The following is a 13,648-nucleotide window of genomic DNA, read 5'->3' on the forward strand; positions in this document are numbered from 1 at the left end:
ACAGAAATGAAAGGCCTATTTCTGGTATGCCAGAAAAATGCTGACCTCTGTTAAAAGTCATTACTTAAATCTAGTCCTACAACAGATGTCCAAAAGTATGAAACTTCCCATTAGCAAAAATAATGGGAAGGGCAAACCCAGGATTCACTGCAGCGTCATTTAGCATTGCTGCCCTGATCCCGAGAAACAGCCAGACTAAACCCACCAAAGAAGACCCAAATTACATCACCATAATAAATCCAGCTTTGATTAAGCCTTGAAAAACATTTGGAATACAAAACTTATGTTCCTGCTGTTATCTGTTCACTATGTACATTTTAATCCCCACCATTTTCAATAATTTTTTGCTGTTTTAAAAAAAAAAATCTGGCTCAACCAGTCAAGATAATCTGCAGACTTTTGCAACAATCAAGCCCGTGACCAGAACAACAGCTAACAGCAGTGCTTGAAACAGCCTAATGCTGTTACAGCTTATCAACAGACTGATAAGATAATGCTCTGTGCCTGCCTTTCTCCAGCAGAAAGATTTCAAGTTAAAGTCTGAACCAAAACCAGAAGCTGCAATCTCCCTCCCTGCTCTGCTTTTTTCTTCTCTCCTGCATGAGCTCTGAATGAGAGCAGCTTCAAGCCAGGCCATTCAAGCTAACTTTGAGGGGCAAGAGGAAAAAAACAATTACCATCTCCCAAATGGTGTACATGAGTGTCAGCTAGATGTTTTCTTATGGTAGCCTTCTACAGTTAACATGAAAGGAAAGAGGGAAAGTTACTAAAATATCAAGAAGCAAAAAGGATTTTATTTCAAAATGCTTTCACTGTCTTTTCTTCTTAAATCTTTAATAAAAGACTAAGGAAGACTTGTCATGGAAAACGTCTGCACGTTAAAGCAGACTCAGTTGTCCAAGCTAGACATCTGAAACAACATTAACTGCTTAACACTGCATAGTGATAGGATTTCCAACAACATCTTGAATTCTCTAGCCCATTTATTTCATTAAACAATGCATTTTCAGACACTCCACAGTGCTACCTCCTAGAGACAAATACAGTCTCCTCAGCATAAACTCTGCCATTGCTATTTGGCACAGAGCAACGATCAAACAGAACCACAGAGAATCACAGAAGTGTTGACACTGGGAAGGAGCTCTTGAGGTCATCTCATCCAAATCCTCTGCTCAAGCCATGTCAGCTACAGCAGGGTCCAGGACCATGTCCAGTCGGCTCTAAGTATCTCCACAGACGGGAAACTTCACAGCCTCTCTGGCAACTTCTTCCTGTGTTTGACAACCCTCTTGGTAAGAAAGTGTTTTCTTGTGCTCAGGTGGAATTTTATGTGTTTAATTTGTGCCCACTGATTGCCTCTTGTCCTGTCAGTGGGCACAACCACAAAGAATCTGGCTCCCCCGTCTTCATTCTTTCCCATTAGTTATTTGTGCACATGGATGAGATCCCCTGAGCCTTGTCTTGTGCAGATGGAACACTCCCAGCTCCCTCAGCCTCTCCTAACACAAAAGAGGCTTCAGGTCCCTAATTATCTTTGCAGCACTGTGCTGGACTCATCCCAGAATGTCCGTCTCTTGTACTGGGGAGCCCAGTACCCACCAGTGCCGAGCAAATTAGAAGAACACCTTACTCAAGCACTGGCAACGCTCCTCCTGATGCATCCCAGGATACTGTCAGCCTTTTTTGCCACAAGGGCACATTGCTGGCTGTCGGTCAGCTTGTTGTCATCCAGGACCCCAAAAGTCCTTCTCAGCAAAGCCGTTTTCCAGCCAGCTGGCCCCCAGGATATACTGACGCATAAGGTTGTACCTCCCCAGATCCAGGACTGAGCATTTCACTTTGCTGAACTTCATGAGATTCCCATCAGCCTACTTCTTCAGCCTGCTAAATGTTAGCTATGGCAGCTTGTAGTTTTTGTTTCGTATTAGCACATTAACGTAAAAAAGTAGAAACCATTGGTTTGCCGTAACTTTGCTAGCACATCCAAGAACTGTATGGCACTTGCTCTTCACTCCTTGGCACACTTTTTCCTGTGGAAAAAATAAAATCATTCTTTCCGCTTTCTATCCCTCAGAATTTGAAATGAAGTTGCAAAAATAAAAGGCTCTGGTATCAAATTAGTCAGGTCATAGCTTATAAAGTTAGCTTTTATGGGTAAGTCTTCTTGTTTGCAGAGAAGAACAAGTTAACTTCATCATTCCACTATTAATGTGCTGTTCCACAAACCTTTTGACCTTCACATTTTAAAGTCACTTCTCACTGTCTACTAGATCTATTTATAAAGTATTAGCATATTGTTTTCCTGGAATATGTTCTAAAGACTTAAAATATTATATGGTAACTGCTGTTTCACTCCTTCAGTTTACATAGCTCTGAAACATGTGCATACTCTAAACTTACATTTTCTTTTTTTTTAAACAACCACCCTTTTGATGAAGCATATTCTCAAAGAGGCACACTCCCAATCAAAGTACCTGATTCAGGTGCTCACCCAGGCTATACCCTTACGGGAGCAGCATCCACCATCACTACAGAAACAACCTGCTCTTCAAAATAACGTGTAGTCAGGTCCTTGGCTTAAAAAAAAAAAAAAAAAAGAAAAGAAAAAGAAAAAAGAAAGAAAAAAAGAAAAAAAGAAAAAAAGAAAAAAAGAAAAAGAAAAAAGTCCAAGAATTTATTTTTACCTTTTACAGCCTAAAAAATAGTAATAAAAAATTATCCGATCGTAAGAGGAACACTCCTATGGATCAGACTTCTTACAAAAAAGAACAAAACTCCACTCATTACCTTCACTGCACACTTTAGACTTTGCTCTGCTACACAGGCCTCTCCTCTACAAGAGCAGCAGCACAATTCAGATCGACATTGCTGAAACCTTGAGAAAGTCCTAAACTAGCAGGTAGTGCCATTATTTAAGAGTGACAGATGATTCTCTATGGCTAAAGAAAATTGCTGAGCACTGCAGTTTCAAAACCTCCGCTAAAGTTGGATGGAGCAACAGGCTCTCCCCATTAGGAAACAGCCACATTTACGTGCTTTCTGCAAAATGCTTTACTTTTTTATACAGGCCACCAAGAAATTTGAGCCTTCCTATATTTCAACACAGTGCATTACGAACCTGCAGATACACGTAAAAGTAACTGCAAAATTAATGACATGAAGATTTTGATTTCTCTAGATTCAAAATTGTAAGAAGCTACTGGTAATTTTGAATGCCTCACTGCTGTGTATCCAAAAATCAAAACAGACTATTACAGAGTATCTTAAGAAACCAGAAGGCCCTTTACCAGTCATAGCCCCTCTACTTTCCTTCTTTTCCCAAGTTCTTGCCACATACCAGTCCTGTAACAATACCTATATTGAGGAAGAACTCCATGTTATTTCTAGATTTTGCAAAGTGACAATTTACAATACATTTTCTAATCTTTTGATTTTGTTCACTGATGGGAGAAGGGGGATCCCCTGTTCTATTTGTGTCCTGTCTGGCAGCGCAATAATAAAAAAAGGGAGCAGCTCTTTGAGAAGCTTGTGTCAGCTTCATTGTCAAGACAAAGGTCACTGCATTCCTATTCATGGTGACCTACAACTGTACCCATTTAAAGACTTCATTATGCTATATTAGAGGGACCTCTTTCTCAGAGGTTTTAATTTAGCTTCACTGTGAGAAGAACAAAACAAGCAAGCACCAGAATACAGTGTTAAAAATAGTAAAAACTGCTGGGTTTAGCTACCAGCAGTCTCATCCCATTTGCCATCTGCTCTTAAGATGTGTGAAATATGACTTCCAGAACCACGTAAAACAAAATATAAAATTTTTACTCTGAAGTGCCTCTCTAAACTCCAAAACAATCAATCAAATTTATTGTACCTACACAAAAATTATTGCAACCTCTCAAAAAATCCAAGTTCCAATACCTTGAGAAAAGTAATTGGTTTAACCTTGACCTCCTCAGGCTAATATTAAATGACTATTCAAGAAGTAAACCTGGAAAGAAGTTTTAATTAAGAATGCTCAGGAAATAAAACTTTTTGATCATCTACACATTTCATACAGATTTAACTATACCCTAAGATCACCAAGTATGCATGTTCAGTTATAGGGCTTGATAGACCAAGTACATGAACTGCTCCGTGATATAATTTGACCTGGCTTTCTAAGGCTGACAAATTTCTTAGGATGAACAGGTTGAGTATTTTTAGTGACACATTTCCATTGATTACTGTTGAATAACCCTCTGGACTAAAGCTGGCCAGACCCCAGATAGCAGAAATTTGGCAGATATCTACATTTCATTTTCACAAAGTCAATGAATACTTGGAATTGGCAGGTCTTCAAAAAAACCCCTCTGTGCTCTAAGGGATGGAACTTGCTGCACTGTATCTCTCTCACACTTCCAAACCAGTGACCACAGCCCAAAACGAAGGCCACCTCCTCCCTACCAAGACTGCGTGACTGCCTACTGCCCCTTGAGACATGATGGGGCCATGAGCTTCCAGAGTAAATGCATCATCACCAACCTGGTCAAATTCCAAGCAGAGAGCTAAGACAATATAAATGCCCTCTTCAGCTGCATAAACTAATCCTTATTAGTCTTGTTCTCCAGATTAGGAAGTACTTTCTAAGATAATGTGTTTTTCATTCTAGAGATTCCTTTTGTTTAAGACATCAGAAGATCCATAGGCATATTTTACCCACCATAATCTAAAGCACCTCAGCAAAACATGCAAGATGTTTTATTATACATCTATATATATATATCCTCATTATAAATCTTAGACCAAGTCCCCAGGCAGCTTTCTAGTGTAGCATCATACCATTACTAAGGATGGCCTTGGGTTTAAAATTACCAAATCCACTGGAAACTTAATAAAAACAAAATTCTGAAAAGTCTCCATATGAAAATATAGTAATATGCTATATTAAAAAATGTAATTAATATTGTGATTATGAATCAAGCATTGTGAATTGAAAAAATGCCAGAACTAAATCTTCTTTTTAATCCTCAATTCACCCCATCTTGTACGTGCATTATGACAGACTGGTAACGTGATGACACAGTGTTTTTTCCAAGCAACATGCCTTGCTGTTTGTATCCACAATGAATAGGATGGCAACACTCAGAGAAGGAAGCAGAACTATGCTTAATGAGGCTACTACATGCAGAACCTGGTTTCACTTATGCCAGATTTACAGTGAACACAAGAAAAGGGAAGACAACCTAGTGATTGAAGGCTCCTGAATGTCACCTTAGATAATTAAATTACCCCATGACTCCATGACTGCCCCACAGCTTCTACTCAATTCTAGACAATCAGCCATTCCACATTTACTAAGCTGGTAACTATTCCTCAATTTCTCTCCACACAGACACAGGAGTCTTATATCAAGGAACTCAACTTCTATCAAAGAGATGAAATTCCACTATTTATCCCTCCAGGTCATAGGTATCAAAGTGAAACTGAGCATCCAAAAATAAATTTTTTGCATCAGTATCTATAAAACCCACAAGATTAGAGAATTAGTCTAAGGATATGGAAAAAAATTAATGTATTTTCTTTTGTAATGTAGCCAGACATTACTGTCTGTGAGAAAACAAACAACACTGAGATAAATCTGGGTTTTAACTGGAAGTAAAAAAGGGGACACAAGAAAAACATTTCAAACAACATAGATAACAAAGTGTACGGCACTTTCTGTTCAGCTGTTCAGTTGGTAGACAGGGTATATATACTGTGTTCCAAATGCTGTGCACAATACTTTACATTATTTTCTTAAGTATTTGTACACCAAAAAAAAACCAAACCAAACCACCAAAAAATTGCACAAAAATCACCTTAGAGGACTACTGAAAGTAAAGACCTTTACGGTCTATACAAGAAGCCAGAAAACAAATTTGAGTTTAAGAATATGCAGCATATTCCTCCATATAGGACACATTAGAAGAAATTACCACTTGGACTAACATACCAAACAATTATGTAAGCCAGATCCGTTATCCTGGAGGGGTCATCTGTGAAGACAGAGCCACCAAACTATCAGGTTTTAAACATGGGATACCCATCAACCTAGTCTAAAGTCCTAGCTTGCAGGGCGATGATTCTGATTTGTTTCTAAAACAGCACGGGATGAAATGCCAGTGGAACCTGAAAGTTTTCTTCCTTAATCTTATTTTAGGAAATACATGAGCAAGTTTTGCAGAAGTTTCCCAGTGAAAGATAATGTGCGGAGTATGAGACAGACAAAGCCTGGAAAATTCCAGCCCAAATGGTTAAAGCTGGTAGTCAGCAGGAGCTGAAAACACTGTCTTCCATTCCAAAGTGACACATACAATGAAAACAGTGAGGTAGTGACTTACGACATTCTCAGAGTTATCTTCTCAGGTATAACAAACGTTTCCACAGTCACACTTGCAACTTCACCTGAACACTGATTTCTAGTTAGCGGGGGGAAAAAACAGAAGCATCATTCAGACAAATACGTTTTTTTCATGCATATAATACTGGGGGGGGGGGGGGGGGGAGTGTCAGGGGAGAAAAAACAATTGAAACAACATAAAACTAATGGAATACATTGAATTTTTCCAGTATCTTCTCAAGATCTCCACAAGGCACCACACAGTTTTTCTTCATCAGCAGTCCATAAACCTGAAATTGTGATCTCCCTTTGCACCAACATATTTTTAGGCCTTTTCCATCGTATTTTCACTTTGTTTCCATCCCCCTTTCATTTCACCTATTTCTTACTCTAAAATTTCACCCACTACCCACAAGTCTGTGTCCAATTTAAATAATTCAGGAATTACTACAAATTTTAGTCAGCTCTTCTAGAACACCAGCAGGCAGACCAGACAGGCACTGCTAGTGGCTTGGGGCATACAGACACATCCACAACTCAGGGTACCATAATGCACTTGTTCCAAAGCAAAAATACATGAGCTACTATAATAAGAAGCGTAAGTTCATGTACAATTTTCTGTCAATCTTGTATATCAATTCTTCTTAACACTCCTGTTAGTGATAGGACACAGGTTATCATTCCCCACCTTTAATTCCTTTAAAAACAACAACAAACTAAACCAAGAACTAGTGGAAAAAGAAACTGAAGGGACATTTTGCTTTCCTTTCTCCTTCTCTCTCTGCCACATTCCTAAATAATGCTTTAGTCCATGTGGGTTACGACTACTTGCTATGTAGTTCCTTCTAACATCTAGCAGACAAACCATATCATGATTTCTGTGCATTTTACCATATCCTTAACCTTCACGATTTAAATAAAAACTCCGTATTAAAGTAGGAAAAGGTCTAGTTGTGTTCTATTTAGAAACATTTTTGAATTACTGGTAAACTGTGGAAAGAACATACAGAATTCCAGTCATTTCCTCCCTCAGATTTTCTCCTCAGTGATTCCTAATAATGTTCTGAATATTAAAAAATTAGCATATTTCATATTTACTTTGGAAAGGTTTCATCCTTATTTGCCTTTCCGCATGTCAATGACTTTTTCTTTTGTCCGTTTATTGCCTTGATTCAAGCTGATGTCTTCTGTTCTTCAATACTCTACTTTTCAACCATTTTCAGATTTTCAGCACTGCTACTCTTATATTCACATGCAAAATTGAATACAGATTAAGGAAGTCCACAAACTATCTTCACATTACCTATAATGCTTTTAAACATTGTGCTATAACAGTGTTTTTACTAGGCTTTCCTTACAATGCAGTAGTTAAGAGCAGGAAGGAAAAAAACTAAAACAACAAAACCCAAACAAACAAACCAACAAACCAACAAACAAACAAAAAGATAGAGGAAGAGGACTTTCTAAAATCTTTACTTTGAACAAAATTGTATTATATGCATCATTCTGGATTTCCAAAAATTACAAAACATCTTTGAAGTTAACAATATGCATTTTATATATTTTTAACCAAAACCATATACAAAAAGACACAGATTAAAAAAGTTTAGGTTGTACGAACATTTTAACTTAAAGGAAATGTGTTAGGTTTTGCCTTGGAACCTAAAGGTATGAGACAGAACCCCGATTTCTAAAATAGCGCATTCAGATATCTGACCCAAAAAGAAACTGAAGACAGACAAAAAAGCTGAAAACATGCCGGTGAGTTACACTATTTCTTCTCAAAACTTAACCTTATAACATTTCCTTAATAGGCTCTCAAAAGTGTGACTGGATAATAGAAGTCATATATTTTATGATTTTGTGAATAATGGGTTTTATTAGTATTAAGTTAAAGCAAACAGCCAGAACAATACATATGCAACTTCTACTACACACAATAAAGAATGTAAATCATAACCTCTGCAAAACAAAAGGTACTGAAAAAGCCACCACAGTGATTAAGGACTATTCCATCCCTGGTAACAGGCTGGGTTCTGCTTTCAGAGCACCGTTGTTTGCTTATTTAAACTGAAATAGGGCGACATACATAATCAAGTATAAAGAAAAAAGTTAATGGAGTTACATGGATTCTATGAGAACAAACTCTAGGCTAGTAAGGTGGGGGCAGGGGGGGAAGGTAGTTTACCTAGTAAAAGAGATTACAAGTGGGCTCAGGTTTCCATTTTTAGTGGTCAGGGACAACAGGAGAAATTACCCAGGATTTTTGTAACAATTCATTTAATAATACACCACTTTCATGACAGAAGTGTTTTACACTTGCACAATGTTAATAACTTTATTATACATGGAAGCCTGTAATAGGCTGATTACACAATAAGACTGCAAACAACCACTGGTACTTTCCTGACACCAGAAAAGTACATAAGACTGAAACATCACCAAGAGTACATAAAAAACCATCAGCATAAACATCACCAAAATTACATTAAAAAACTAATCAAAAAATACATTTGCAAAAAGTGGTTTAGAGCAGTGCCACTGCCTTTCAGCAGCTTTGAATGGCCACCAGTATTTCTAGCAGGTTTCCGTGGCTCCACAGGCATTAATCAGGATTCACATATAATAAATAATGTACCACAAAATATACATAAAGTAAGGCAATAATTCCAATGAAAAGTTCTGTTGATATTAACAAGCCACTCAAGTTCTACTTTTGTAGTCCATGTCATCACCAGAAGCCTTTGATGGAATTGCAGCCTTAGGCCCTCAAAGCCTGCAACGACAAGCTGCTGCAAACCCCTGCAGCTGTACAGGGCTCCAGTGACACCACAGGTGTACCTCTGGGCACAGGGGTCCATGTTAGCTGATCCTCATGCAGGACAGGGGCCTTAGTATGCACAAGTGGGTGCATATTATTTCTTATCATACATGGAAACCTTGACATAATTCTAAAACATGTGGGTGTTTACTGTTAATCATCTGATGTCATAAGACATCAGAAAGTACGTAAGAAGATACGCACTTTCTGGAATGTAAATCTTTTAAAATGCTAACTATTAAGTTGGGGTGAGAGAGTGAGTAGGGAAGAAAAGGTGTAAATTAAGGGGGGGGGGAGGGCAGGGACAGGGACAACAACCCAATATCAAGTCCAGAGGAACTGGGAGCACAACAAAAGGAAGGGAACCTTATACACTAAAAGAACATGGAAAAAAAGAGAAGGGGAAGAGCAAGAGGACTTTGTTTGAACCACCTATAATAAATAATGTATCCCAAAAGCCTATCTGGATTATGACTGTAGTTTCAAGTTAGGGTTCTAATGACATGAACCAGACACACACGTTTTTGTTCTCACTGTCTGTGTCAACAGAATCTCTTTACGGAATTACAGTCTTACACAGGAGTTCTGGGGATATTATTGTTTATATTAAAGCTACCATTCTGGGCTCTTTGTACGGACCCAAGAATACTTGCTCCACCTGCCTGGAATGAGCATCACCTGGAAGAACAGGAGTATTTTAAAAACAATGAGATTTAGGTAGCAAAATTCTTTCAGATCAGCCCAGATATTAAAAAACAGCAATTTGAAATGTCATAGATCCCTTCCTCAAAATGCTGAGATATATTCGTCACTATCTGTAAATTGGAAGTTCCAATACACTAGTGGTGCATAGAATTCCCATGCTTCATTACACTTTCCTGAGAGTAAAGCAATTAGAATAAACCTTAGTCCTAGGAACAAAGTTAATTTTTTGCATTTTAAACTTTTGGGCTATTCCCTGACAATCTATATAATGTAAATTTGATTGCTAAACATTGTCACTTGAACAAAAACACTATTTTAATCTATTGATTTTTGATTAAAAACCATAATAAACAAATCTAAAAAAAACAAAAAATCACACTAACAAAATAAAACTAAGTATGAAAAGTTGCATTGAAAGGGCATGTTACATTATTCTTAACAGGACCATGTAGAAACATTCCAATGGCAGTGTTGTCAAAACAAAACAAAATTACATTAAGAAGACCCCACAGCCTGGTCACAGTCAGGACCTTACCTGTAACTCTGGCTGGTTGGGGTTTTTACTCGTGTACTACATGGCTCACTTACATCAGACATCATATTTGTATACCCTGAGAAATCTGACACTGAAGTCCTTACTCTATGGTCCACTTCTCCATTAGAGTTAGTGACAAAAGTCATTGGCACCCTGCTGCCCGACTTAAACTGAGAACCAAACGCTTGTGCAAAGTTCTCGATCTGGTAGGTTGCTCTAGGCTCTATGTCCTTCTGAGGATCTATCTGGCTAGCTAACTCCTGAGACGGGATCTGAAAGCTTGTTGAGGATTCTAAGTTTTTCTGTTCCTTCTGGCCAGTCAGTTTCTGAGATGTTGACTGGTAGTTGGATGAAGTCTCCAAGTTTTTCTGCGGGTCAATGAGATCATCCAGCTCTTGAGAAGGAGTCAACTGTTGATGCGTAGCCTCCAAAGCAGACAAATAAAAGCCTGGTTGAGATCCAAGCAACATCCCAAACGGAGGTTTTGGCAACGCAGTTGGCAATACTGAGGTAACAGATTGGCTGAAGCCACACTCAAGTGGAGATGTAGTGTATATCTGTTTGTCTTGGAACAGAGTGTGGTTATGCAGACTTGAAGACAAGCTAACAAATTGAAAACTGGGTCCAAAAGCAAAACCAGTACTATTGGTTGTTCTTTCAAAAGCTTGTTGGAGGTATTTGGAGTATTCTTGCAACATGCTTGCCTTATCGTTTGAAACTGTTTGAGAGTTAGGGCTCAAGTTTTCTTCCTGAACCATCTCTGAATGTTCACCTGAGGTGTGCAAGTCCACACGCTGTTCAGTTATACTGAAAGGATCTTCTTTCTGGCCTTCCGATTTGTGAGAGTACTGGTCCAAAAGGCTCTGTAAAACTTCATCAGGAATACCAGACTTGTCGTGGCAAGACTTTATTTCACTATTTAAAGATGCTGAATCAATAAGAGACAATGGAGCTTCGTTATCCATAACACTAATACCTGCAGACTGGATGACGGACTGCTGGGAAGTCATGTGTCCGACATTAACTGAAAAGGCACTGTTACTGCTTGCAGTTTGCAAGTATCTTCTTTTCTTTGAAAACTGCATGGCATCATCGTAATTGCTACTTATTTGACCTGTTTTACCACCTGTACTTTGGAGAAGGCCAATGGTTTCTACACCGGTGTTGGCTACTAGGCCTAGCGAGCCACTCTGTTTCCCAGACAGTGGTTTTTGCCCCAGAATATCTGGCAGCGGTGATATAAAATTAAGGTAACTTTTGTCTGCCTGTTTCCTGCTTCCTTTTTTCAAGACCAATTTTGGCACCTTTTTCTGAAGTTCTTCTACACCCGTGCCAACTAGACCACTGCTGGAAGACACGATAGGAATATCAACTGCATAATTTGGTATGGCCACATTACTCGTAACTTGAGATTCAGTTACTTTGCTGCTACACTTACTTCCTTTGTTTTCAGTGGACGTACTTTTTGTTTTGCTTTTTCTCCTTGAGGAACTTGTATTTCCCTGAGACAATGCAGCCAAGCTACCCATGTTATTTGACAATCCGGGCTCCATCCCAGCCCCTGCTTTACCTATGGCTTCACCACACGTTCTTCTGTGCTTCAACAGTCTATCAGTCCTCGAAAAATACTGCTGACAAGTGTCACATTTGTATGGCTTTTCTCCGCTATGTGTCCTCTTGTGTCTCTCCATGTGGTACTTCTGGATGAACTTCATGCTGCACTGGTCACACCCAAAGGGCTTCTCCCGACTGTGGATCTTCTCGTGCCTCTGCAGCAAGTACTTCTGGATGAAGCCCATGCTGCACTGGCTGCACTGGAAAGGCCTCTCCCCCGTGTGGATGAGCACGTGTCTGCGCAAGTGGTAGGAGCTCCTGAAGGCAGCGCTGCAGTGCTCGCAGACATGAGGCTTCTGGTTGGGGGACGCGATGGCACCTTCCACATCTCCCACCAGGGGGGGTTTGGACGAAGCGCTTGGCTTCCGCTTGGCTTTGATTCCCTGAGTTTCTGGCTTTGGCCTCTTCACCTTCTTGACCTGGGCATCGTGCTTTGGCTCGCCCGAGCTCCCGGGGGCGCCCTCGCCCCTGCCGCTCAGGAGCAGGTCCCGGTGGGGATGCTGGTGCAGGTGGTGGAGAAGGCTGAGGTCCTGGATCACGCTCTGGCCGCCCCCCTCGCCGCCGCCGCTGCCCAGCCCGGGGGGGCGCTCCTCCCCCGCCCCCCCGAAGAGCCCCCCGTAGTGGTGGTGGTGGTGGTGCGGCGGCTGCTCCTCCTCGTCCTGCTCACTGGGCTTCTCCTGCTTGATGCTCACCAAGGACTGCAGGAAGCCCCAGGGGCTCCGCTGCGCGGGGGCGGGCGCCGAGGGGAAAGCCCCCACCGGCTCCTTCTTGAAAGTCATGTCCTGAGGGGGCGGAGGCGCCGGGGGCTCGGCCGCCGCCGTGGAGGAAGCGACGGCGGAGCCCGGAGGTAACACGCACTGCGGGGGATGCTGGGCCGCCGGCGGGGGCGCGGCCGCCCGGGTGAAGCTGGTGACCGGGGGCAGGCGGTGGTTGAACATAACCATCCCGGGGGGGAAGGTGGGCTCCATAGCCGCCGCCCTCTTGCCGCCGCCGAGGAACCCGCCGCCGAGTTTCATCCCCCGGGAAGGCGGGCCGGGAAGGAGGCACGGCCCAGAGGGGCTGCGGGACCCGCCGCCCGCCCGCCGAACACCGCTGCCGCCTCGCTGGCGGCGCCCGCTCAGTGGCTGGCTCCCGCGGCGGCCCGGCAGCCACCACCCGGGCGCATCGCCGCCACCCCCACCCGCGCCGACGGGCGGCCCCCGGCCCGGGCTGCACTTACGGCTCCCGCCGCCGCCTCCAGTTAAAAATAACGCCGCGTCCGCTCCACAATGGAATTAGCAGCCCCTGTGCCCCGCACCGCACATGCGCGGCGCGCGGCACGCTGGGTACGGCCCCGGGCCGGCCACCAGCCCCCGGAGCGCGCAGGCGCCACGGGCCCCCGCCCGCCGCCGCGCCCGCCTGGAAGGCGGTGCCATGTCGGGGGGCCCGGGCCGAAGCGCCGCCCGCCGCCTCCGCCCGGGGGCGCGGGCCCGCACTGCCCCGGGGCGCGGGAGCCCCGCGCGGCGCCCAGCGGCGGCCTCGGCGGGGCGGGCGGCCGTGCCCAGCACGCCGGCGGCGGGCGCCGCGCTGCCGGGCGGGGCAGCGGCCACATCCCCCTCCTGCCGTCGAGGGGCGCGGC

The 13,648-nt window shown here is 42.6% G+C and overlaps 1 protein-coding gene across 1 annotated transcript; it reads right to left on the reverse strand.

The window, feature by feature from the left end:
- Positions 1 to 7,812: 7,812 nt before the first annotated feature.
- ZNF281 (zinc finger protein 281) lies at positions 7,813 to 13,326 on the reverse strand. The gene has a single exon (XM_037404595.1). The coding sequence runs from the start codon at positions 13,044 to 13,046 to the stop codon at positions 10,413 to 10,415; it is 2,634 nt and encodes an 877-aa protein (XP_037260492.1). The 5' UTR covers positions 13,047 to 13,326; the 3' UTR covers positions 7,813 to 10,412.
- Positions 13,327 to 13,648: the final 322 nt, after the last annotated feature.

The sequence above is a fragment of the Falco rusticolus genome, chromosome 11, assembly GCF_015220075.1.
Source record: "Falco rusticolus isolate bFalRus1 chromosome 11, bFalRus1.pri, whole genome shotgun sequence".
Classification (NCBI taxonomy): domain Eukaryota; kingdom Metazoa; phylum Chordata; class Aves; order Falconiformes; family Falconidae; genus Falco; species Falco rusticolus.